The sequence below is a fragment of the Mobula birostris genome, chromosome 14 (genome assembly GCF_030028105.1).
Source record: "Mobula birostris isolate sMobBir1 chromosome 14, sMobBir1.hap1, whole genome shotgun sequence".
Lineage (NCBI taxonomy): Eukaryota > Metazoa > Chordata > Chondrichthyes > Myliobatiformes > Myliobatidae > Mobula > Mobula birostris.
This window is the reverse complement of record NC_092383.1, coordinates 3,069,765-3,096,875: the sequence shown is the minus strand read 5'-3', so window position 1 is coordinate 3,096,875 and position 27,111 is coordinate 3,069,765. Positions and strand designations below refer to the sequence as shown.

Below are 27,111 nucleotides of genomic sequence, written 5' to 3'. Positions count from 1 at the left end.
TTATTCCCGTAAGGATTAAAACACTGAATATATTACAGTGCCTGATAACACAACGAGAAACAAGACATTGATTTACAGTTCAATGGCACCTGCTCTACCACAGGCTGTCGTAAAGTACTTCACTATGATGTGGTTGTAATGTTTGAAACGCAGGAGCCAATACGCGCACAGAAAGCTCCCACTACTTGGCAAACCTTCCCTGGTCTTCGAAGTATTGCGAAGGCAGATGGGGTTTCCAGTTCAGCTGAAAACAGCATCTCCACACAACGCTGGAGGGGGCACTTGTGTATGAATGCAAGCCCTTCGGTTTTATTCTGTCAGGCATTGAGCTATAGGGTTATGGAGAACTACAGCAACAAAACAGGCCTTTCAGCCCATCTAGTTCATACCAAACTGTTATTCTGCCATTGAGCTGCATCTAGACCATAGCTCTCCTTACCCCTCCTAATCATGTACTTATCCAAAGTTCTCCTAAATGTTAAAACTGAACCTGCATCTATAACTTCCACTGGCAGCTCGTACCACAGCCTCACCAGCCTCTCAGTGTAGGAGTTTCCCCTAAGATTCCCTTTGAATGTTTCACCTTCCTTAAGTGTCTGGTTCTTGTCTCACTCAACCTGAGGGAATAAAACCAGCTTGCATTTATCCTATCTATACCCCTCATAATTGTGTATGTATATCTCTATCTAATCTCCCCCATTCTCTTACACTCCAGGAAGCGAAGTCCAAATCTATTCAACCTTTCCCTTGAACTCAGTCTCAGCAACACCCTTGCAAATTTTCTCTGTATGGCCCCAAGCTGAGGGGACTGAGTGGAACATGGCCAAAGCACAGTTTAAGTTTTAAAGTAATATGTTCTGACTTCATTTTTTAGATATTATTTTGATTTATGATTAGTTTTTCTAGATGGTAAAATTCCCAATGGCTTGGAAAAAAGGGATGAAGAATTGAACATAGAACAGGAACAACGTTGTGCAGATCTAATTAAATAGGTAATCAAATGCCCGACTAATCTAATCCGTCGCCCTACACTTTGTCCATCTTGCTCCATTCATGTGCCTATCATATTTTGCCCCAACCATCACCCCTAGCAGTGTATTCCAGGTACTCACCACTCTCTGTGCAAAGAAAAACTTGTCTGGCACATCCCCTCTGAACTTAATGCCCCCCACCCCTGCCTCCCCACCTTGAATTCATGCCCCCTGAGTGATGAAGCGTCTGGCATCTCTCTGCGGGCAAGCAGCCACAGTGACACCAAGATCTATTTGCACAGAGAGCTCCCATTATAACCGAGCCCAGGAACATGATTTTTTTAATATTAACCAAAATAAACCTTATTCATAATAAAAAAAAAGATTTGCAAGAATAAACAGTGCAATGTCTTTTCATTCCTACTTTGCAGGAAAGCATTTTGTCATCTGTAAGTCTGTTAGTATACCCACTTCCTTATCTTTTGCATTTTCAGCTGGAAGGGCTTAAGTCACACCAGTAGTGAAGGTATTACACATGATTGACAAGGTATAAGGTGCCAATTTAGTTGCTAATAAGGTTGGACCAGGCTGAAATACAATGTCACATCCAATGCCACGCACTGTCAACAACAACAGCAACTTGCATTTATTTTAAACACAAGAGATTCTGCAGACGCTGGAAATCCAGAGCAACAAAATGCGAGAGCAGCTCAGCAGGTCAGACAGTGTCTATGGAAAGGAATAAATAGATGATGTTTCGGGCCAAGAGCTTCCATCAGGACTTATTTTGCAAAACCAGGGGACGTGAGAAGAATGATTATCAAGCAAGCGCAAACCTCAGTGAAGAGGCAAACGGAACGTTACAGCACAGTCCAGACCCTTCAATCCCCGATGTTGTGCTCACTTGTTAACCTACTAAGATCAATCTAACCCTTCCCTCCTACATAGATCACCATTTTACTATCATCCATCTGCTTATCTTAGAGTCTCTTAAAAGTTCCTAATACATCTGACTCTACCACCACCTCCCGGCAAGGTTTCCCACGCACCCACCAGTCTTTGTGAAACACCGACTTCTGACATCCCACCAATCACCTTAAAATTATGCCCTCCTGTATTAGCTATTTCCATGGGAAAAAGTCTCTGGTTGTCCTCTTGATCTGTGCCTCTTATCTCACACACCTCTGTCAAGTCAGCTCTCATCAAAGAGAAAAGCCCGAGCTTACTCAACCTGTCAGCATCCTGGTAAATCTCCTCTGCTCCCTCTATAGTGAGGTGACCAGAACCGAACACCATATTCCAAGTGTGGTTTAACCCGGGTTTTATAGAGCTGCAACATTACCTCACGGTTCTTGAAATTAATCCCCCGACTAATGAAGACCAACACACCATAAGCTTTCTTGACCACCCTATCAGCTTGCGCGGCAACTTTGAGGGACGTATGGACGTGAGCCCCAAGGTTCCCCTGTTTCTCCACTCTGCCATTAACCCTTCATTCGACCCTCCAAAGTCAATCACTTCACGCTTTTCCAGATTGAACTCCATCTGTCATTTCTCAGCCCAGCTCTGCATCCTGTCAATATCTTGTTGTAACCTATGACCACCTTTTTACGCAGCTCGCAGGACTGTCGACCTTCGCATCATCTGCAAACTTAGTCTACCACTTCCTCATCCAAGTAACTTATAAAAATTACGACTGGAGACTTGCTCAGAGAGGGAAGGTGAAGGAAAGGAGAAAGCAGAACAGAGGCTTAGAGATGGAAATACAGAACTCAGGGTCTTGGCAGTGACCTAGTGATTAAAATGGTAAGCAATCCAGAATTGGAAAAGTGGTGGAGATGTCTTGGAAGTCCTATCACACTTCACAAGCAATAAAGGAATTTCAAAATGTCCTTAAATGTAAGCTTTAGTAGTCAAACGTAATTGAAACATACAGTGAAATGCATCATTTGCATCAACAGCAGTCTGACGATGTGCTGGAGGCAGCCTGCAAAAGTCACTGTGCTTCCGACACCAACACAGCACACCCACGACTCTAACACTAATCTGTACGTTTTTGCAATGGGGGGGGAAGGTGGAACCGGAGCACCCCAAGGAAACTCACACGGTCACGGGGAAAACGTACAAGCTCCTTACAGACAACGGCGGGAAATTGATCCCTGGTTGCTGGCAGTGCAAAGCTGCTAACCACTGTGACCATTCTGCCCAAATCATTCCTCATGTAGGACCCATACAGCTTATTTCTACACACCAAATTCCCAAGATAGGCAGTAATAGGTATTGCTGACAGGCATTGCTGATTGCATAGTGACTCCCCTTTATACGAGACCACAAGAGGCCAGTAGCGTAAACATTTGTGGATAGTTGGGCAAGGATTTGCATTCACACATGTAGTCCGTTGTTTCATCCAGAAGGGCTAAAGCATCTAGATGCCAACAAGGATGAGCTCCAGTCATTCTGATTCAGATTCAAAACAAGCCCCTTTCTCACTCTCCGACCCACCCACACAGGCTTCCAACCTTCAGGAACCTTCCCAAAGTCGTGCCTCAAACTTCTCCAGCTTCTTGCCTTTTATTGGCGGCTAGCAGTCCAGCTCAAAAGGTGCATTACCGCCACCTACTGAACTGAAGGGTGAGGAGGATTCGGGAAAGTGGACCTAACACCTACCACCACCCACAGGGAGAAATAATACTAATTATACAGATTATAATAATAACTGAACATTTAAACACCCAGCGCTAATGACTCAAGTTGCATTAAACAATTCAGGAACAGCTTCTTCTTCTTTGGCATTAGATTTCTGAATGGACAATGAACCCATGAACACTACCTCAGTACTTATTTTATTTTCTCTTTTTGCATTACTTATATCTACTTCTTAATGTAATTTACAGTTTCCTGCGTATTGTAACATACTGCTGCCACAAAGACAACAAATTTCATGACATATACCAAGTGATACTAAACCTGATTCTGACAATCCAACAAGTGTCAAGAATTTAAATACTTGTCTGTACTTCTCTCATGTGTCTTACCCATACCCTACCAAACTATCCAAAGTAACAATATTGATTTCCTGGGTCTCCTTTCTCTTCTACTCATATGCTCCAAGTTCCAATAACACATGCAAGACTCTCTCTGGAAGTTGACACTGTCTACATTCACCTGAAGTATGGTTACCAAGTCTAAACAATGTGTCATTTAAACCAAGTAATTATAACTTCCTCCCCTCTGGACCCGCCTCTCCTCCAAAGTGAAGTAACCATTTTCTAAATTCCACATAAATATCTCCCCTTCAATTGTGTCCCATAGTACCCGCCAGATTGAGAGAGTGTGATCCTTAATTAAAACCTTTGCCTCGCCTCTACTTCATAGAAAAGTCACGTCTCAGTCAACGAAGGTTGGTCAGGTGACTGAGTCACCGTGACTCTGGTTGGATAATTTCCGAGAATGGTTCTCAATTATCCCCTAGCCTTTTCCCATCTGCCAGCTAACACCCCTTGTGCGTCACCCTGCCCTCCTGCAGCCAATTAGAAAGTGAGAAATCTACATAAAATGATTGGCTGATGCCTCACCCTCAGTCAAACAGCCATTGACCCTGGGTCCTATGGTTTGTGACTAATTATCCATAGTGTTCAACCAGAAATGAAGATCTTCACTGCTCTTAAAACCCAGAGCAACACAGAAAGTGCTAGAGGAACTAAGCAGCATCTATGGAGAGGAATAAATGGTTGAAGTTTTGGGCCAAGACCTGTCTTCAGTTCTTCCAGCATTTTAGAATCATAGTTATAAAAAAAGTACAGCACAGAAATAGGCCCTTGGCTCATCTAATCCATGCCATTTAAACCACCTAATCCTATTTAGCTGCACCTGGACCATAGCCCTCCATAATCCTCCCATCAACGTATTTATCCAAACTTCTCTTAAACTTTGAAATTGAAATCACATGCACTGGCAGCTTGTTCCTTCCTTTAACACCCTTTGAGTGAAGAAGTTTCCCCTCATGTTCCCCTTAAACATTTCACCTTTCACCCTTAATCTATGACCTCTGGTTGTAGACCCACCCAAACTCAGTGGGAAAAGTCCCTATCTATACCTCTCATTATCTTGTATACCTCCATCAAATCTCCCCTCATTCTCCTACACGCTAGGGAATAAAACACTAGGGAATAAATTCAGTCTTCCCCTGTAACTCAAGTACCCCAGTCCCAGCAAAATCTTTGTAATTTTCTCTGTACTCTTTCAACGTTATTTATATCTTTCCCGTCGGTAGGTGACCAAAACTGCATGCAATACTCCAAATTAGGTGTGATGATGTATGCAATCTAAGTATTTTTACAAATTACTCATAATGAATTATTTAAACAAACAAGAATGTTTAATCAAACAATATATTTACAAGATCACTCAAATCTAATTGAAACATTAAATACACAACAGTTACGGATTGTGTTCAGTGAGCAGGTGGGGTGGGTGGGAGTGGAACAACTTGGCTGAGGGTGGGGACTGAAGGGAACACTATCTCGGGACACAAGCTGAGCCCTCACAGATCAGATTTCAGATTCAAATTTATTTCAAAAGTTCATTTTATTGTCAAAGTACGCATATACAGCACAACTCTGATATTTGCCTTCTCCAGATAGCCAAGAAATACAGAAAGACACGTTGGTGTTGATGAAAGAAAAGACATCACCTAACCACCCCCCCCCCACAACACCGGCATGAGAAAAAGGAAACGAAACTCGCAGACCCCAAAATCCCCCCTCTCCCCGCAGCAGAAACAGCCACAATAACAATCACCGACCCCTACACATAACAATCCCCAATCCCCTCACTCACAGAAAAGATTGGTGACAGTAGTAGCATATCCCCAACCCCGCTTTTACACACAAAGATTAACAGGTGACCCACCTGCCGATTGTCCTCAAGAAAGAAAACACTGAAAAGCTGAAGGAGACCAATTATCACATAAATCTCAGAACATGGGAACTGTCTTTTCATCTGCAAACGAGGAGATCAGCAGCACGAACTCAGTCCTTCCGTAAAGAATGATTGCCAGCCTGGGTCCTAATGCTGCTGACCCGGGTCCGAACTCTGCCGGCCCAGGTCCGAATGCCTGGGTTTATTATGTGTACATCAAAACACACAGTGAAATGTGCAGCTTGCGCCAAGAACCAACACACCCAGTGGTGTACCTGGGGCAGCTCACAAGAGTTGCCACACATGCCAGCGCCAGCATAGCATGGCTACAAAGCTCGGCACAGAATAACATGAGCAACACACCAAGTGACAAAGCAACAACAGCGAAAGAAACCCTGTGTCTCCCTCTCAGCCACACACGCACATACATGCACCGTCCGCTAACCCAAGAAGAGGCCACCTTCAGCCTGCAGCCTCCAGCAGACTTGCGGATTCGCACACTTGGGCTCTGGTCAGCGGCCTTTGACTTCTGGAGTTCAGACTGACCTTTGGCTTCGGTCACTGCTGAGGCCTGGGGCTGTGACCAAATGGGCGGACCTGCTGGCCTAGCTGAGACAGCCTCAGTCTCTGTGCAGAGAAGGAGCAGCTGTAGTTGGCTACACACACAAAAGTTGCTGGTGAACGCAGCAGGCCAGGCAGCATCTCTAGGAAGAGGTACGTTCACCAGCAACTTTTGTGTGTGTTGCTTGAAATTCCAGCATCTGCATATTTCCTCGTGTTTGCGGCTGCAGTTGGCTAACACCTACACCAATTGCCTGTTAAAGGGTGGGGAATGGACCTGTAAAAAGGGGGAGCAGCTCAGTCGCTGGAGGCCATTCTTCCCCTTAACCCTGTTCTAGCATACATTTAATTAATGGCTACAGATTAATTTTATTTGTCACATGTATATGGAAACATACACGTGAAGGGTGTTGTTAGATTCAATGACCAACAGTCCAAGGATGTGCTGGGGGCAGCCCGCAGGTGTTGTCACGCTTCTGGCACCAACAGAGCATGCCCACAACTCAGCTGTCTAACCTAAATTTGGAATGTGGGGGGACACCAGAGCACTTGGAGGAACCCCACGCAGTCATGGGGAGAAAGCACAAACCCTTACAGATAGTGGTGGGAATTGAACCTGGGTCGTTGATGCTGTAATAGTGTTACGCTAACCACTACACAATCGTGCCAGGCACTTTGTATCTTAACTTCATTTACTTCACCATTAAAGTCCATACCCAGCAAAAGCCTGTTGATCTGAGTCACCACATCAACAACATCCAGGAGATATCCTGCTCCTCAACGCCTTACAGTTTAGCTCTAAGTTAAAGTTGCTCGTTCCAGTCTCCCCACTAGAGAAAACTGTTGCTGCCTCTCTCTAACTCACTAAAATGCTTAAGCATGAAAAATTTTAATTCAACATCCCATTCCCATTTCGATATGTCAGTCCACGGCCTCCTCCACTGCCACCACGAGGCCACTCTCAGACTGGAGATACAACACCTCAAATTCCATCTGGGTAGCCTCCGACAAGATGGTATGAGTATCAATTTCGCCAGCGTCTGGTAATTACTCCCCCCTCCACCCTTCTATCTTTTTCCATTTCTCATTCTGGCTGCCTGCTCACTCCTTCTCTTCTCCCCTGCCCAGCAGCTCCCTCTGGTCTCCTCCCTCCCTTATTCCATGGTCCACTCCCCTCTCCTATCAGATTCCTTCTTCTTCAGCTCTTTACCTCCTCCACCCATCACTTCCCAGCTGCCCCACCCACCCACCTTACCCCTCACTTATCACCTGCCTGCTGTACTCCTTCCCTTCCCCCCACCCTATGTTCTTATTCTGGCTTCTTGCCTTCCAGTGATGATGACAGGTCATCATGATGATGATGATGCTGCCTGACCTGCTGAGTTCCTCCAGCATTTTGTGTGTTCTGGCATCTGCAGAATCTCTCAGGTCAGGCAGCATCTATGGAGAAGAATAAACAGTCGATGTTTCAGGCTGAGACCCTTCATCAGGACTGGAAGGATTCCCCCCCCCCCCACTTTTTTAATCTTATTCCAGCTTCTGCCCCTCCCTTTCCAGTCCTGATGAAGGGTCTCGGCCAGAAACATCGACTGTTTATTCCCCTCCATAGATGCTGTCTGACCTGCTGAGATCCTCCAGCGTTTTGTGTGTTCCAGCATCTGCAGGGGTTCTTGTCTGTCACAAAAGCAGGATCTCCTGCTGGTCACCCAACAGCATTTTGTGTGTGTTAATCTGCAGAATCTCTTGCGTTTATGCTTTAAAAATACCTTTGATGCTGAGAACCATCCTGGTGTCTATTCCCCTGTCTGGATGCTGCACGACTTGCTGAGTTTCTTCAGCATTTGGAGACAAGATGAACATGGTGTAATAACAGCGGTTTGGTTACTGTGCATCGAAGATGTACAGACAGCTTATGCAGGGAGCATATCTGTGACAAAATGCAGTGTAAATAAATGCACACTTCTGGTTTTGTGGCCAGATCTTCACCAGACGCTGGTATTCTGTGTGTGTTTCTCTGTGCACAGGTCACACCATCAACAGGATCACCTGGCTCTCATGGCTTTCCTGAAGTTTTCCCATCACACCCCTGAGCCCCAGTCCTCAGCCCCCAAGCCCATTACATGGAGGGATGAGCTCCCCATCCCACATTCACTTCCCTGTCCAGTCTAGGGATCAGCTCCATGTCCCACGTTCGCCTCACTGTCCAGTTTGGAGTCGTCAGGCATGATCAGTACCATCTTCTCACTCTCTCATGTAAGAGTCAGGGATTGCTCTGGACATTTTGCATTTTGTTCTCTCTGGGCAGATTTCTCACATCGACCGAGGCCAGGGCAAGCAGAATCCCCCCTTGTACGTCTCTCTGTGCTGTGACGTCGATGTCGGGTACATCTCTGCTGTAGCACAGCCCCGCATCACTTTACTGCCTGACTCCAGCTCCCTGGGGGATGAAATCTAATCTAACCCCACACCTCTGTGTGTGTGTGTGTGTGTGTGTGTGTGTGTGTGTGTGTGTGTGTGTTTCTCAGTGTGTGTTTATCAGTATGTGTGTATTTATCACTGTGTGTGTGTATGTTTCTCAGTGTGTTTATCAGTGTGTGTGTGCACGTTTATCTGTGTGTGTTTATCACTGTATGTGTGTGTCTTTATTAGTATGCGTGTATTTATCACTGTGTGTATGTTTCTCAGTGTGTGTTTATCACTGTATGTGTGTGTTTGTCAGTGTATGTGTGTGTGTTTATCTGTGTGTGTGTGTGTGTGTGTGTGGTGTGTGTATGTGGTGTGTGTGTGTTTATCTGTGTGTTTGTGTGTGTGTTTATCTGTGTGTGTGTGTGGTGTGTGTGTGTGTGTGTGTGTGTGTGTGTGTGTGTGTGTTTATCTGTGTGTTTGTGTGTGTGTGTGTGTGTGTGTTTATCTCTGTGTGTGTGTGTGTGTGTGTGTGTGTGTGTGTGTGTGGTGTGTGTGTGTGTTTACCTGTGTGTTTGTGTGTGTGTGTGTGCGTGTGTGTGTGTGTTTGTCAGTGTATGTCAGTCTCAGGACACAGCAGTAAGCCGGTGGCCGCGGCGCTCTGTGGTGTGAATGATCCTGGCGGAGAGATTTCCTGTTCGGTTCCGAATCCCCGCAAGGATCCGCAGCAACCGTCCGCCTCACTCTGCACGGAAAGCGCCGGGCTGACAGCCCGTCACATCCACGGCCATTACAGCTCGTTTGATTTGTGTATGGTAAACATGCGGCAAATCCTGTGGAAGATTTCTGGATTGTTTCGACTTTCTCTGTAAACCAGCGGTATTCCCCGCGCGGCAATAGGCTGCAGGGGCTGTTTCATTGACGCTGCGGGGCAGTAATGGGTCAGAAATCGACCCAAACATTGGAGCCTTGAACGAAGACAGACTCCAGATAGCAAGGGTGCGGAGAGCAGGGGGTGTTTAATATGGGGATACTTGTATCACTGAGGCAAGGCTATCGTTTATGTTTATTCCACGTCAGAGAGAGCACTATCGACATTTGGCAAACCGCCAGCACATTCCCACAGTGAAAGTCTTGAAGATAGCCCACCCTTCCACCGCCCTCTGTAAACGCAGTGTCTCAGCCTAACACAGGTATTGTTGATTCAAGTATTCTGACATCAGTAATAAAGAGGAGGGGAGGGGGGAGATAAACGAGGGAGGAAGAGGCGAGGGGTTGCGGGGAACGCAGTACCTTCTCGGTCCAGGAGGAGGCGCCGGTGAGCCCCGGTAAATAAAGAACCCGTGCAGCGCTCGCCCACGTTTACCCACTTTGCCCAAGGAGCAGCTAATTAACTTAGCCTGTCCAGTTTGATAAACCTCACATCTGGCCTGTTGCATAATTTATCGATTTGCTCCTTCTTAATATTGGATTCTCAGCAGGAAGAATCTGCACTTCAAAGATTAATTAAAATTCTGATGCCGCGCGCTCTCGTTTAGCTTCATTAGCAGACGCGTTGTGACTGATTAACCGTTAAAAATAGACTCCCCGAGCCAACTACCGATTAATTATTTATTTAGAATTACAGGTAATTTAGAAATATTATAGCGTCTGTACAAAATAAAGTTGTTTTCACGATAATATTCAAGGAGGTGCGTTTACTTGTTCGCTGTTAATGACATGAAATCCCTTTCCCGTCATAAAGTTCGTCTGTATTTAAAATGTTGCATGTTCAAGCTTTTCCCCTCTAGTCTGTGTGTTGGCTTGACGCCGCAGTAGTTGCACCAGGATTATTAGGAAAACAAACAGCCCGATGATCTAGTTGAGGGATCTTACACAGGCGAAGATCTGGATACCAGAAACACTCCGCTCTCTGGCCGCGCCGGGAGCATGCACACCGGGCGCCTTTTTCACAATAAAACTCTAGCTTGGAGCTCACGGTGACCCTGGCCCTCTGGACACTGGGTGATGGATACGGAACACCCGGGGGGGGGGGGGTCCACTGGATTCTGGGTATTGAACGGTGGAGTGGGCACTGGATAACGAGGGGTCACTCGACTCTGGGTATTGAACGGTGGAGTGGCACTGGATTCCGGGTATTAAACACCGTGTGAGCACCAGATAACGAGGTGCGCTGGATTCTGGATATTCAACAGTTCGGTGGGCATTCGATCCTGGGTACCGAACATTGGACTGGGCACTGGATAATGAGCGGACACTGGATTCTGGATTTTGAACACTGGGGGTCGGCACTGGATAGCGAGTGGGCAGTGGATTCTGGATATCGAGCACCGGGCAGGCACTGGATTCTGGATATAGGCACTGGATATTACCCAACGAGCTCTGGATATCGAACACTAGTTAACGGGCACCGAACCCCATGCCCTGGCGAGGGCACCGCACATCGAAGCCCGGCGCGGGCGATGGGCAGATGATCTGTCTGCCGCCTACCTGTTTCTCCAAGGATTCCTTGGCGGACAGAGACGGTTTGGGAGACGGTGCCCTCTCGCACACGCATCCCTCCAGCAAGTAGAGACCCGAGGCTTTCGAAGCGGAATCATTCTCGAAATAAAACAGCATATTCTGGAGCAGGGCGAACCACTTGCTGTGCCATTTGGTGTTGTCGGAACTCCGCTTGCTTAGGTAGCCCTTCCTGCTCCCGTCCTTCTTGGCCAGGAGCCCCAGGTAGGAGAGGTGCCCGTCATTGAGGCGGATTCCCTTCTGCATGTTGCCGCAGCCGCCAGCGCCAGCCTCACATCGCCGCCCCAGCAACTCACCGAGGCTCCGACTGCGGTTCGAATCAGATTCTCGCCGGAGAGGTGCTTCTACATCATTTCCTCCGCCAGCCCGCTCCGTGCCCCTGCCCGCCGGCTCCCGCGTTGAACAGGGACTGATCTTCCCGGCTGCTCGGAGCCCGGGACCGCGGCTCCGCGTCACGTGGCGCCGCTGCGGGGCAACTTCAGCACCGTGGACAGGGGTGGGGAGGGACAAGGGGGACAGAGCTTGGAGCGAGGGGGCACAGGGGCTGGAGAGAGAGGGAAGGGAGGGAGACAGATAGAGGGGTGGGGTGTCGGTGAAGGTGGGGAGCAGTAGAGGGCACAAGGCTGTGGGATAAGGTGGGGAGGGATGCGGGAGATGGGAAGGGGGGGAGAGATGGAAAATGGGACTGGGCAGTCAAGGAAGGGGGCACGAGGGAGGGAAAGAGATCATGGGGAGTTAGAAGGGGTTGGACAGAGCAAGGAGGGAGGGAGGGCATGAAGAGAGAGGACAAGAGAAGGAGATTAGGGAGGGAAGAGAGCAGGAAGAGAGCATGGAGAGGGGGAATGGGATTGGGAGAAAGAGACGAGGAAAGGGGGTGGTCTGGTGGGGAATATAGAGAGATGAGGAGAGGGCATAGAGAGAGGGGTAGGAAAGGACAGGGAGAGAGGGTGACGGGAGAATGAAAAGTAAAAAGAGAAATGCAATATTAAGGAAGGGGGCTAGGAAAGGGGAAAGAGAGAGGAGAGGGTCGAGGGAGGGAGAGGAGGAGGGTTAGGGAATGCAGGCAGTGAGGGTGGGAAGAGGAGTCGAGATAGAAGGAAAGAATCTGGATGTTGGGAGAGAGGGGAGAGGAGAGAATGGAGGGAGAGAGGTAGAGGTGGTGTAGGGTTCCCAAGTAAAGAGAAACAGTGATTGAGAGGGAAGGTGGGAAGAGAAAATCGACAGAGAAAAGGAGGACTGGTGGGGGGGGGGGAGAATAGAGAGAGAGAGAGACAGAGACAGAGGGGGGTGCTGGATAGAGGGGTGTGATAGAGAAAGAAGATATTTAGCAAGAATTGGGTCATGGCCTAGGGAAATCGGGATGAAGACAAGGGAAATAAGGAAGGCAGAGAGGGACAGGAATTACAAGATGTGATGGTAGTGACAAGAGTCAGGATGGAGAAAGAGAGGAGATAGAACTAGAGAGTGAGCAATGAGGAGGAGAGAGAAAGAGGGGGTGAATGTGTGTGTGGAGGGATTGTGCTATGGTCACCCATGCTCCCGACAACCTTTACTACAGGGAAGGCACAGTCGCAATGAAGGGTGTGTTCAAAAGTTACACCCCTGAAGCCACCGTTGGCAACACTGTGCCAGAGATACTCAGGGATACACACAGCTCAGTGCAGGTCACCATCTTCTTCCTGGAGATTCAGAAGCTGCCCCTTCGTGTAAACGATCCGTTTTCACTCACCAGCGCTCATTTGAACGCTGCAGAGCAAAAGCAGGGTTGGGTCACCACTGCCCTTAAGCTGGATCACGTCAGAGTGAAGTTGAGAGAGTGAACTACATGGTAGTGGGTCGGGAGTCACACACAGACTGGAACGGGCTACACACACTGGGACGGTAAAGTAGACTAATGAACCAGATGGGCTTTAGAAACAGCACAGAGGAGACTTACCAAGATGCTGCCTGGATTCGAGAGCCTGTCTTATAAGGAAAGGTTGAGTGAACTAGGGCTTTTCTTTGGAGTGAAGGAGGATGAGAGGTGACTTGATAGAGGAGTACAATATGATAATAGGCATAGATAAAGGGGACTGCCAGGGTGGGAATGGCTAATACGAGGGGGCATAATTTTAAAGTGATTGGAGGGAAATACAGGGCGGATGTCAGAGGTAGAAATTTTACACAGAGTGGTAAGTGTGTGGAATGCCCTGCTGGTGGTAGAGGCAGATGTATTAGAGACTCTTAAATAGGCAGAAGATAGAAAAAGGGGAGGATTTATGGACAAGAAGGGTTAGATTAATTGTAGAGCTGGTTTCTTTTGGTCAGCACAACACTGTGGGCTGAAGAGCCTGAACTGTCTTCTACGTCAACTGAATTTAAATTCCTCAGCCTTCTTTTCAGCCCCAGTCCTCTCGACTACGAGTCCTGTAATGCTGCCGCCATACAACTCTACCAGGTCACGGCTGGTCATCAGCATGTGAACTCAGGGTTAAACGTGCCTGAGCTTTTAAGCCACCAATTTAGAATCCATCTCCATTCACAGGGACTTAGTACAGCCTTTCCCTGGTCACCAATTTCTTTTTTTTTATTATGTCCAATTTAACATCTGAAATTAAACACTACTTCATTAATTAAAGTCCAGTTAAAGCAAATTGCCATTTGCTGCAGCAGATTGTGGAGATTAGAGGGCCCCTGAATTATAGACTGCAGGCTGCGCAAGGCGTCACACTACCTTGGCAATAAATCAGGCATGTAATAGGCTGAGAGGGGAATGCGAGGGTAGGGATGAACAGTCACAGGTAGAAGATTACTCTGATTAATCAAAGAATCGATTAAATGCATCTGAAAAAATAAACTAAAGGACCGAGAGGAAAAGGGGATTCGATTCAAGATTCAAGATTGTTTAATGTCATTTCCAGCACACAAGTGTAAAGGAGAACAAGATACAATGCCACATAAAAAATGTAATAAGATAAAGAACACAATAATTTAATAAAACACAATAAATATTAATACATAAAGTAGATTACATACTGTACATAGATTGATTGTATGTCCAGACAGTGACGCTAGGCATCAGGTGACTGACTGGAAATGATAAAGCAGTGGTGGTGGTGGAGTGGGTTAGTGTGTGGAAGTATTGATCATTCTTACTGCTTGGGGAAAGTAACTGTTTTTGAGTCTGGTGGTACTGGTGAGGATGCCATGTAATCTCCTCCCTGATGGGAGTCAGTCGAACAGCCCATGAGCAGGGTGCAGGGTGCAGGGTGGGTGAGATTCTTCATGATGTTACTGGCCCTTTTCTGCCACCTTTCAGTCAATATGTCCTTGATGGTGGGTTGGCTGGTACTGGCGACATGTTGGGCTGTTTTGACTGTCTGTATGCATTATTTGTGAAGATTGAGGAGGGACCATACTGAGATGTTCAAGGCAGAAATAGATTGGATTGTATAGGGAGAGAATTCTAGAACAGGGAGAGACCCAAGAGGCCAGGATGCTGGAAACTGCAGTAACAAGCAATCAGCGGGTTAGGCAGCATCTGTGTGGACAAGGTGGGGGGGAGCAGTTGTCAATGCTTAAAGTCAAGCATCAAGTCCTTCACAAGTTTTGTTATAGGTCAGGCTTTTTATCCTGTGGACAACATTGGTACCGGGTTTGGGAAGTGGCTGGGAACATTGATGACACAGAAGAGGCAGGCAGGGACCGTTTCCAACATGAGAGGTTACAAAGTTCAAAGTAAATTTATTATCAAAGTACATATATGTCACCATATGCAAACACAATATACATTTTCCTGCGTGCATACTCAATAAATGCATAAAATAATAACCATAACAGAATCAATGAAATAACGCATCAGCTTGGGTGTCCAATCAGAATGCAAAAGACGACACTGTTCAAATACAAAAAGAAAGAAATAATAACAATAATAAACAAATAAACAATAAATATCAAGAACGTGAAATGCAAAGCGATCTGTCCTTGGCGTTCATCACTATTATTGTCACCAACGTTGCCACCACTCAAAGTCCCAGGCTCATTGGTGAGCACAGACTTCACTGGGCCAGCAGCGTAAACACTGAGGATACAGGAGAGTTCGAGCTGGTGAAGGTCACATTCAACCACCCACTCCCCCAACCCCAAAGCCTCTCTGTCCCCTAGAGGACACACCAGACATGTGACGTAAACTTCACCACTCAGAGATAGAGCACCACAGAAACAGACCCTTCAACCCATCTAGTCCGTGCTATGCTGTTATTCTGCCTAGTCCCACCTACCTGCACTTGGATCATACCCTTCATGCTCGTCCCATCTAGGTACTTATCCAAGCCCCTCTGAAATGACACAGTCGCACCCGCATCCACCATTTCTGCTGGCAGCTCGTTCCATACAGTCACCACCCTCTGGGTGAGGAAGTTCTCCCTCGGGTTCTGCTTAAATATCTCACCTGTCATCCTTAACACACATTGTCATCATCAGGGGAGAGCAAACAGAACAGAACCCTAACCGTTGCCAAAGACAAGGCAGACCATTCAGGGGCAGTGGGATACAGACACACCCAGCCCCGAGACACCTGGCAGCAGCAGTACAGTGCAATACATAAAGTTACTACAGTACTGTGCAAAGGGCTCAGACACCCTGGTTTATATATATATATATAGATGTGTGTGTGGTGTGTGTGTGTGTAAGACTTTTGCACAGTCCTGTATGTCATTATTTTGTTAATTTATGTGTTATGTGTGTGGGTCATATGGACTGTGTTGTGCACCTGGGTCTGGAGGAATGTTGTTTTGTTTGGCGGTGTACGTGTACACCGTTGAATGACAATACACTTGAATTGAGCCTAGGGTATGCGCATTTCAGGCTTTCAGGTGCACGTGTGGAGGGGCCACAGTAAGGCTCGATGGGGAAGGACCAAGTATACAGTTCTGTCACTACTGGAGAGGGAGGAGCCCTCCATGATTGTAGTAATGAGCCACCCCAGGGGGTCACATGAGCAGCAACAGTCCTGTTGGTGAGTAGGAATGTAATAGAACAGCATGGAAAGCTATGACTATTAATGTAATGGGCACCATGGTAACGTTGCCATTAGCTTGGGCTGTCAGAATTCAGAGTTCAATCCTGGCATCTTCTGTAAGAAGTCTCTGTACATCCTCCCTGTGACCACGTGGGTTTTCTCTGGGTGCTCTGGTTTCCTCCCACAGCCCAAAGATGCACTGGTTAATTGGTCAATGTAAATTGTCCCATCATTAGGCTAGGGTTAAATTGTTCCATAATTAGGTTAGGGTTAAATCTGGCGAGGTGGGACATGTCCTCTCACTATCCTCTGATCAGTAAGGGAGATGCATGGTTTGATGGCTGAGTGACTTTTTCTACCCATGGTTGTTGTACACTCAGTGGCCACTTTATTAGGTGCAGCTGTACACCTGTTCCTTAACGCAGGTATCTAATCTGCCAAATACACGGCCGCAGCTCAATGCATAAAAGCACTGAGTTCTGTTATTGTTCAGACCAAAAATCAGAATGGGGAAGAAATGTGACAGAAGTGACCTTGACCATGGAGTGATTGTCGGTGTCAGATGGGGTGGTTTGGGTATCGCAGAAGCTGCTGATCTCCTGAGATTTTCATGCACAACAGTCTCTGGAGCTTATGGTGCATGCATTAAACAAAAAAAAAATCCAGTGAGCAGCAGTTCTGTGGTCAAAAACATCTTATTAACGAGAGAGGTCAGAGGAGAATGGCCAGACTGGTTCAAGCTGACAGGAAGGTGACAGCACATATTTACATGCATACTTTTATAATAAATGTTTTTTGGATCTTTGAATCAATAACTCAAATAAGCATGTATTACAACAGTGGTGTACAGAAGAGCATCTCTGAATGCCAAAGTTCTCTCTAATTTGTAACGACCAGTGTGCGCAAAAATCTTGTGCTGTGCAATTTTTTGCCCAGTGACAACAACATGTGCGCACTGAATAATTTCTTCAATAAAAACAACCTAAAATCTGCAGGCAAATCATCGCAAACTCCACGTTGTCAACCCCGTCCACATCAGAAACCAGAAAAGGAAATGTGATTGTGTACGATTGTAAAATATAGTCAACATGCCATTGAGGTAGAGGGTGACAACCTTTTGTACACAGCTTAAGTTCCTTTGAGCACTAGTAGCAAAAGATGTGTGAAGCGCACACACACTCCCCTTAGAGAGAACATTGCTAATTGCATAACATGTCAAATCTTGAAGTGCATGCATTCAGTGGAAGCAGCAGAAGACTACAAACATACCATACGACCATAGACATAGGAGCAGAATTAGGCCATTTGGCCCTTCAAGTCTGCTCTGCCATTTCATCATGGCTAATCCAATTTTCCTCTCAGCCTGAATCTCCTGCCTTCTCCCCGTATCCCTTCATGCCTTGACCAATCAAGAATTTATCAACCTCTGCGTTAAATATCCATAAAGACTTGGCCTCCACTGTTGCCTGTGGCAAAGAACTCCACAGATTCACCACTCACTGGCTAAAGAGATTCCTTCTCATTTCTGTTCTAAAAGGATGCCCCCTCTTCTCTGAGGCTGTGTCCTCTGGTCTTAGACTCTTCCAACTTGGAAACATCCTCTCCGCATCCACTCTATCAAGGCCTTTCACCTTTTGATATGTTTCAATGCGGTCACCTCTCATTCTTCTGAATTCTAGTGAATACAGGCCCAGAGTCATCAAACACTCTTCATATGACAAGCTGTTCAATCCTGGAATCATTTCTGTGAAACTCCTTTGAACCCTCTCCAGTTTCTGCACATCCTTTCTAAGATAAGGGGTCCAAACCTGTTCACAATACTCCAAGTGAAGCCTCACCTGTGCTTTATAAAGTTTCAACATTACATCCTTGCTTTTATATTTTAGTCCTCTTGAAATGAATGCTAACATTTCATTTGCCTTCCTCACCACTGACTCAACTTGCAAATTAACCTTTAGAGAAGCTGGCATAAGGACTCCCAAGTCCCTTTGCACTTCAGTCTTTTGGTATTTTCTCTCCATTTATAATATAGTCAATTCTTTCCTTTCTTCTACCAAAGTGCATGACCACACACTTCCTGACACTGTATTCCATTTGTCATTTCTTTGCCCATTCTCCTAATCTGCCTGTCCTTCTGTAGCCTCTTGACTTCCTCAAAACTACCTGCCCCTCCACCTATCTTCATGTCGTCTGCAAACTTTGCAACAAAGCCATCAATTCCATCATCCAAATCATTGACATATAACGTAAAAAGAATTGTTCCCAACACAGACCCCTCACTTTGTCAAGGGCCTTCTGAAAATCCAAGTGCACAACATCAACCGATTCTCCTTTACCTATCCTCGTTATTTCTTCAGAGAATTCTAACAGATTTGTCAGGCAAGATTTCCCCTTGAGGAAACCATGCTGACTGTGGCCTATTTTATCATGTGTCTCCAAGTACCCTGAGACCTCATCCTTAATAATTGACTCCAACATCTTCCCAACTGCTGAGGTCAGACTAACTGGCCTATAATTTCTTTTCTTCTGCCTCCCTCCCTTCTTGAAGAGTGGAGTGACATTTGCAATTTTCCAGTCTCCCGGAACCATTCCAGAATCTAGTGATTCTTGAAAGATCATTACTAATGCCTCCACAATCTCTTCAGCCACCTCTTTCAGCACCCTGGGGTGCAGACCATCTGGTCTAGGTGACTTATCTAACTTCAGACCTTTCAGTTTCCCAAGAAACTTCTTTCTAGTTATGGTAACAAAAAGTACCTAATAAAGAGGGGACTGAGTGTACATTTGGCGTTAATCAAGGTTATAACATCTATCTGTGGTTGAATAAACCAGTCAGTTGGAAATATGTACCTTTTGCCTGTAGTGTTTTGAACAAATATGAAATTACTGTTATTGTAATATTGAGCTAATTGTTAATAGCAAAGTGTATATTAATTTTAATGGCAATCATAAGACTTGGGTGTATTTCACATCAGGTTGCAGGTTAGTGAGGGAGTTTTCGCACAGTCCTTTAATATTTGGCCTATGATAGGACTGTAGGTTCCAAGGAAAATGATTTACATAAATAATTAAAAAGCATGTACAGTGATGAGCTTAGTGGGATTATGTGAAGCATTAGTTCTTGGACACTTTTCCTATTCAATGAACAGTCTGTTGATCATCGTTTTATGTATTCTTCTAACTCAGCCCATCGAGTCTTTGCAGGCTCAGTGTTATCCCATCAGTCCCACTCCCCTGTTACACGGAAACAGGTTCTTCTTTATACACCTCCCTCTCTCAGTTGTACGAAGGATAACGTGCAGAATAACTTTGGGAAGGTGCAGGCCTTACGAAGGATAGCCCCGACCATCGTAGGATTGCGCGAGGGGCAGCCTGCGAGTGTCACCAGAGCTAACGTAGCATGTCCACAACTTACTAACCCTAACCCGTACGTATTTGGAATGTGGGAGGAAACCAGAGTGCCAGGAGGAAATCTACATGGTCACACGGAGAATTTACAAACGCCATACAGCCAATGGTGGGAATTGAACTCCTAACGCTGGCACTGTAAAGCGTTACACTAACCGAAACGCTACCGTGCCGCCGTATGTGATTGGAATCACAGCTGATACGGTCCCTGGGAACCATTATGAACAGAGGGAATTGGACAGGATTTAGCTGGAGTTAGCCATGTTGAGCTGGGTAGTGGAATAGATATCACACTTCAACATAAGGCATGTTAAAGTTCAGTGCGGTTTGAGATCAATCCCATGCTGATTGGCTGATTCTCCTCCGAAACCATCAGTAATTACATAACATCTGTGGAGGCAGGACAGAACTAATCTTTCAGGTCCCTTCGACAGATTTTTCAGTTTTTATTTCCTGTTCCGTGGTTTAACCTCATTTTATTCTGAACCAGAGCAGGATGTGGAGGGACAAGTGCGGTGGGGAGGGACATTGCAATGAGGGTGGGTGCCTACATCCCTGCCGGGAGAAGACTTCGACTGTGCCAGACTGAGCAGGGAGTCTGAAGTCAGCGAGTCCGCAGGTAGCATTCCAAAGGTCGAGTCTGTGAGTCTGAGAGCCCGGGGCCAGGGACTGGAGGCCTGGAGGGACCCTGTCTTGGGGTTGCAGGTCTGTCTGTGCGTATGAGAGGCTGGGTGTGGTGCGGGGGGTGGGGGGGGGGTTGAGGAAAGGAGCTTATTTTGCTGTTCCTGTATTGTTCTGGTGCTGTTGTTATTGTTGTTGCTGTTTGTGTTGTTCTGCTGAACATTGTGGGCATGATATGTTGGCACTGGAATGTGTGGCGACACTCGCGGGCAGCCCCCAGCACATCCTCGGGTTGTGCTGTCTGTTAACACAAACAACACATTTCACTGTCTGTTTCGATAAATAAATCTGAACCAGGATTGGACAAATGGTTTACAGGATGAGAGGGAAGTGCTCAAAACCGGTTCACAGCCACTCCCGTTGGATGGACTGTGAGCTAGTTCGCTGTCCCTTAGCGGCTTGTTTTGTCGAGCTGTTTTCAGGTCGGTATCAGCTTGAAATTTCAGTTCGCATTAAGTCTTTGAAACTTATATTTACTACGTTTCTCTGGAATAAATATCCAAATGCAAATCAGAAGTCATTTAGAAGTATTAAAGGAACAAGCAGTTTCCACTGAAGAAATCCTGCAGAGGATGTGTGAGAGTGCATGGTGAGTGATAGAACAGGGAATGAATTCACAGGAGGGGAGAACTAAAGCTGCTCTCAGGAACATGAAAACAGCATCGTTTGAAACGATACTTTTATATTAGTGAGTTTCACATCCCCGGGATACCCAAAGGATTTCACAGGCAATGAGGAGCGCCTAATGTCTCTAGGTCTGTACTCAATAGAGTTTGGAAGGATGGGGGCCGGTGGGCGGTGGGATTCTCATAGAAACCTACCAGATTTTGAAAGGCCTGGATAGAGTGAGCTGCACTGCATTTCCTCAGTAGCTACAGTACTATATTCTACATCTTGGTTTCTATTTCCTACCTCGATGTATTTATGTTTGGAGTGATCTGCCCAGAGTTGGTGCGTGGCCAAGTGGTTAAGGCATCAGTCTAGTGATCTGAAGGTCGCTAGTTTGAGTCTTGGCTAAGGCAGCGTGTTGTGTCCTTGAGCAAGGCACTTAACTACACATTGCTCTGTGATGACACTGGTGCCAAGCTGTATGGGTCCTAATGCCCTTCCCTTGGACAACATCGGTGGCGTGGAGAGGGGAGACTTGCAGCATGGGCAACTGCTGGTCTTCCATACAACCTTGCCCAGGCCTGCAAGGTGCAAATCCATGGACTCACGAGACTAACGGATGCCTATTATAGATCTGCCCAGACAGCATGTGAACAAGCGTGTCTGGTCTGCAGAGGCAGGTGCCTCCCAGTCCCCACCCAGCTAACAGGAGTTACCTGTTCACACCCATCACCTGCAGCCTATTTAAACCCAGCTCTCATCCACAGTCCTTGTTCACTTATACGAACCAGCCAGCCTCAACAAGTTGCTCCTGAGCTTCAGTTACCTTGATGTGTTCAGTGTCTGACCTAAGGCCCATTCTGGCTTGTTATTTTGCAGCTTGTTATTAAAGTTAGTGCTCACTGCTTAATTGTCTCCACTTGGGTCAAGTCTCCTCCACACTTCCTGACACAAATGTATTTCACCATATCCTGGTACGTAGACCCATAATAAACCAGTAAGTTAATAGCATCATGCAAGCAGAACATTCCATAAATTGTCTTATGTTATTGACAGGTGCCTCATTGTTACAAGATCAATTGATGTATGCAAAAGGTTTGTGTTTGATGTCTTTCTAGAAAACACTTCTTAATTTCCGGCAGTGGGTATGTCAGTTAGTTTTGGCAATGTTCCACGTGGAGCTGGTCAAATGACATTCCATTTCCAAAGTAATCAAGATTGAAGATTGTTTAATGTCATTTCCTGTACACAAATATAAAGGAGACCGAGATAATTGTTACTCCAGATCTGATGCAGTAAAAAAAACACACAAAAGATAAAGAACGCAATAATAACTCAAAATAAACATAAATACCTAAGATAGCTTAAATACATTGATTGATTGTATGTCCATAAAGTCGCTAGGCACAGGAGTGTCTGTACATAGGGTGACTGACAGGAAATGAAAAAGTAGTGGTGGTTGGGATAGTTAGTGGGTAGAGGCATTGATCAGTCTTACTGCCTGGGGAAAGTAACTGTCTTTTTTGAGTCTAGTGGATGCTACGCAGCCTCCTCCCTGACGGGTGTGGGACAAACAGCCCATGAGCAGGGTGGGTGGGATCCTTCATGATGTTACTGGCCCTTTTCAGGCACCTTTCTGTGTATACAGTATGTCTTTGATGGTGATTAGGCTGATGCCAGTTTTGACTAACTGTCGTAGAGCCCTCCTGTGCAATCTTCATCAACATCCATTAGAATTTTTGCCCTTCCCTCCCTCCACCCATCTCACCTGAGACTGAACCTCCTGCCCAGGAGTCAGTTCCACTCCGACTGCTGACTGGGGCAGTGTGGCGGCCGCGTTCAGCAGCCCATGACCTCTCATGACTCCAGCCCTGGTGAATGAACAGAAATGAATGGTTGAAGTGACCAGGGTTAACGTAAATAGGGATGTTAGAACATTGAACGTGCAACAGGGAACAGGCCCTTTGCCCACAGTGTCCGTGCCAACCACCATCTCAATTTAAACAAATCTTGTTTGCCTGCACATGACCGATATCCCTCCACTCCCAGCCCGTTCATCTGCCTGCCTAAATGCCTCTTAAGTGTTGCAATTGCGTCTGCGTCCACCACTAGCCCAGGCAGCGTGTTCCAAACACCTTCCGTTCTCTGCGTAAAAACTTGCCTGATAAGTTTTTAAACTTTCCCCCTCTCACCTTAAAGCCATGCCCTCTGCATCGAGCACAGATCTGAAGAGCTTGGAGGGGAGACAGATCTGAAGTCAAACGCACGGACTGACCATGTTGACTTAATTTAGCCTCGAAATTCTTGTAGTATGTTCCACCCCAGAGGGCTGCCTGAGTGGCTACAGTGCTATTGGGTTTAATCGAACACTAAACACGTTGCCTATGAACGTAAGAATGAAAAAGTGTTACAATATTTGTTCCTGTAAATATCTTCAATTATGAATAAAGTTTTTTTGGTTTAAAAAACTCAATTTCATATTATGCTAATTCTTAATGCCCAAATATGTAACTTTGTACTGTAATGTTGAGGAATAAATGGCTCACACACCCGCCGTGACAGTGTTACAGCGGGATCCCATGCAGCCGCCACGGACTGGAAGGCACACAGCCCTTTGGGGTGTCTCCCCACCAGCATGCTGTGGCAGCTACCAAAGCCCAAAGAACCCCCACACACACATCCTGGCAAGCACCAGCATCTGTAGCAGTCTCTACTAAACCAGAATCGAGCCATCCTCCAAACCAAGGATAGCGTGGGCGGAAGGTGCACTTACAGTCAAGGGGGTAAGAATGAATCCAAGACTTTGCCTCTGGTATTGGAATCGGTTTATTATTGTCACGTGTCCCCAGATACAGTGATAAGTTTGTCTTGTACACTATTCATACAGATCAAATCATTACACTGAGGTGTAGAAAGTGAAACAATAACAATGCAGAATAAACAGTAAAAGTTACCAGAAAATTGCAAGGTCATAACGATGTAGGTTATCAGGCAAAGAACCCGTCAGTACATGGAATTACCATGTTGTAGCCATTACTGAAACTTGGTTGAGAGAGGGGCAGGAATGGATGATTAATGTTCCAGGTTTTCGAAGTTTCAGAAAAGATAGAGAAGGAGGTAAAAGAAGGCGTGGAATTGCACGACTGGTCAGGGACAATATCACAGCTGCTCCCAGGGGAGACATAACGGAGGGGTCAGACACTGACTAGGTTTGGGTGGAAATCAGGAATAGGAAGGGTGTAACCACACTGATGAGATTGTACTACAGACCCCCCAAAGTCACTGGGATATTGTGGAACAGATACGTAATCAGATGAAGGAAATGTGTAAAAATATTAGGGTTGTTATCATGCAGAATTCCAACTTCCCTAATTTAAACCGGGACTTTTTAAAAAATTCATTTACAGGATGTAGGCATCGCCAGCTAAGCTGGCATTTATTCCCCATCCCTAGTTGCCCTTGAGAAGGTGGTGATGAGCTGCCTTCTTGAACCGCTGCGGTCCCTGGGGTGTAGGTACACCCACAGTCCCAATTAGGGAGGGAATTTCATGGTTTTGACCCAGTGACATTGAAGGAACAGCGATATGTTTCCAAGTCAGGATGGTGAGTGACTTGGAGAGGGATTTCCAAGTGGTGTTCCCAGGTATCTGCTGTTCTCGTCCTTCTAGATGGTAGTGATCGTGGGTCTGGAAGGTGCTGCCTTAGGAACTTTGGTGTGTTGTTGCAGGGCATCGTGTAGATAGTACACACTGCTGAAACTGTTTGTCGATGGTGGAGGGATTGGATGCTTGTGGAAGGGGTACCAATCAAGTGGCTGCCTTGTACTGGATGGTGATGAGCTTCTTGAGTGTTGATGGAGCTGCACTCATCCAGGTGAGTGGCAAGTATTCCATTACACTCTTAACCTGAGCCTTGTAGATGGTGGACAGGCTTTGGGGAGTCAGGAGCTGAGTTACATGCCACAGGGTTCCTAGCCTTTGTCCTGCTCTGGTAGCCACAGTGTTTATATGGTTAGACCAGTTCAGTTTCCTGTCAATGGTAATCCCCAGGATGTTGATAGTAGGGGATTCAGCGATGGTGAGACACTGAATGTCAAGGGACGATGGTTAGACCTTCTCTTGTGGAGACGATCATTGCCTGGAACTTGCGTGGCTCGAATGTTACTTGCCACTGCTCAGCTCAAGCCTGGATATTGTCCAGGTCCTGCTGCATTTGGGTATGAACCGCTTCACTATCTGAGGAGTCATGAATGGTGCAGAACATTGTGCAGTCTTCTGCCAACATCCGCACTTCTGACCTTATGACGGAAGGCCAGTCATTGATGAAGCAGCTGAAGATGGCTGGCCCTAGGACACTTCCCTGAGGAACTCCTGCAGTGATGTCCTGAGGATGAGATGGTTGGCCTCCAACCACCACAACCATCTTCCTTTGTGTCAGGTATGATTCCAAACGGCAGAGGGTTTTCCCCTAATTCCCATTGACTCCATTTTAGCAAGGGCACTTGATGCCATACTCTGTCAAATGCTGCCTTGATGTCAAGGGTTATCACTCTCACCTTGCCTCTGGTATTTAGCTCTTTGGTTCATGTTGAGACCAAGGAGTTGATGAGATCAGGAGCTGAGTGGTCTTCATGGAACCCAAACTGGGCATATGTAAGCAGGTTATCGCTGAGTAGGTGCTGCATGATAGCACCTTCTTAGTGTAAGGGGTTTAGATGGGGCTGAATTTGTTAAGTGTATTCAGGAAGGCGTCTTAAATTAATATGTGGACAGACCAATGAGAGAAGGAGCTGTACTGGACCTGGTGTTGGGTAATGAGCTGGGCCAGGCGACTGACCTTTCTGTGGGTGAACAGTAACCACAACTCCTTAACTTTCAGGATAGCTATCAATAAGGATAGATATGGTCCTTGTGGGAGGGTTTTAAATTGGAGTAGGGCAAATTATGAGGGCATTAGGCAGGAACTAAGAGCATTAATTGGGAACACCTTTTCCCTGGCAAGTCCACATCAGACACATGGAGGGTGTTTAAGAGTCACAGAGTACAAGAAAGGTGTGTTCCTTTTAGAAGGAAGGATGGGGATGGAAAGATAAGAGAACCTTTACTATCCAGAGAGGTGATGAATTTAGTCAAGAAGAAATAGGAAAAGTATGTAAAGCTTTGGAAGTCAGGATCTAATAAAGCACATGACGAGTATAAAGAAGCCAGAAAAGAGCTAAAGGGAATTAGGAAAGCCAGAAGATGCCATGAAAAGTCCTTGGCAAGTTGGATTAAGGTGAATCCTAAGGCATTCTGAACATACATCAAGAGCAAGAGGATAACCAGGGAGAGGGTGGCACCTCTCCAGGATAAAGGGGGAAACAGTGGCTTGTATGCAGAGAATGTGACAGAGGTATCTAATGAGTACTTTGCTTCAGTATTCACCAAGGAAAAGGATATGGGGGGACCAGGAGATCAGTGCTGAATGTATAAATACATTAGGGAATTTAGAGGTCAAGGACGAGGAAGTGTTGGTCCTCCTAATGAGTGGATAAGACCCCAGGGCCCAGTGGGATTTACCCCAGGTTATTGAAGGAGGCAAGGGACGAGATTGCAGGGCCCTTGACTGGTATCCTTGCGTTCCTCTCTAGCCACAGGTGAGTGGCTAACGTTTTACCTTTATGTAAGAAAGGAACAAGAGAAAGTCCTAGGAACTATGGACTGGTGAGCCTCACATCAGTCATAGGGAAATTGCTGGAGAAAATTCTTAGGGATAGGATATATGAGCATTTGAAAACCCCTGGCCTGATTAGGGACAGCCAGCACGGCTTTGTGTGTGGCATGTCGTGCCTTACCAACCTGATTGAGTTTTTTGTCAAGGTGACAAGAGCGATTGATGAGGATATGGCCGTGAACGTTGTCTACATGGATTTTAGTAAGGCATTCAACGAAGTCCCTCACGGCCGGCTAATCCAGAAGATTAAGGTGCCTGGGATCTGCAGTGAATTGGCCATTTGGATTCAGAACTGGCTTGCCCATAGAAGACAGAGGGTAGTGGTTG

The 27,111-nt window shown here is 46.3% G+C and overlaps 1 protein-coding gene across 1 annotated transcript in view; it reads right to left on the bottom strand.

Moving 5' to 3' along the window:
• rasgrf1 (Ras protein specific guanine nucleotide releasing factor 1) overlaps positions 1 to 11,766 on the bottom strand; it is a 112,438-nt gene extending 100,672 nt beyond the window's left edge. The window contains exon 1 of the mRNA XM_072277979.1: positions 11,346 to 11,766. Within this exon, the coding sequence (XP_072134080.1) occupies positions 11,346 to 11,621 (276 nt within the window). The 5' untranslated portion in view covers positions 11,622 to 11,766. The remainder of the gene's footprint in view (positions 1 to 11,345) is intronic.
• Between the last annotated feature and the right edge of the window lie 15,345 nt (positions 11,767 to 27,111).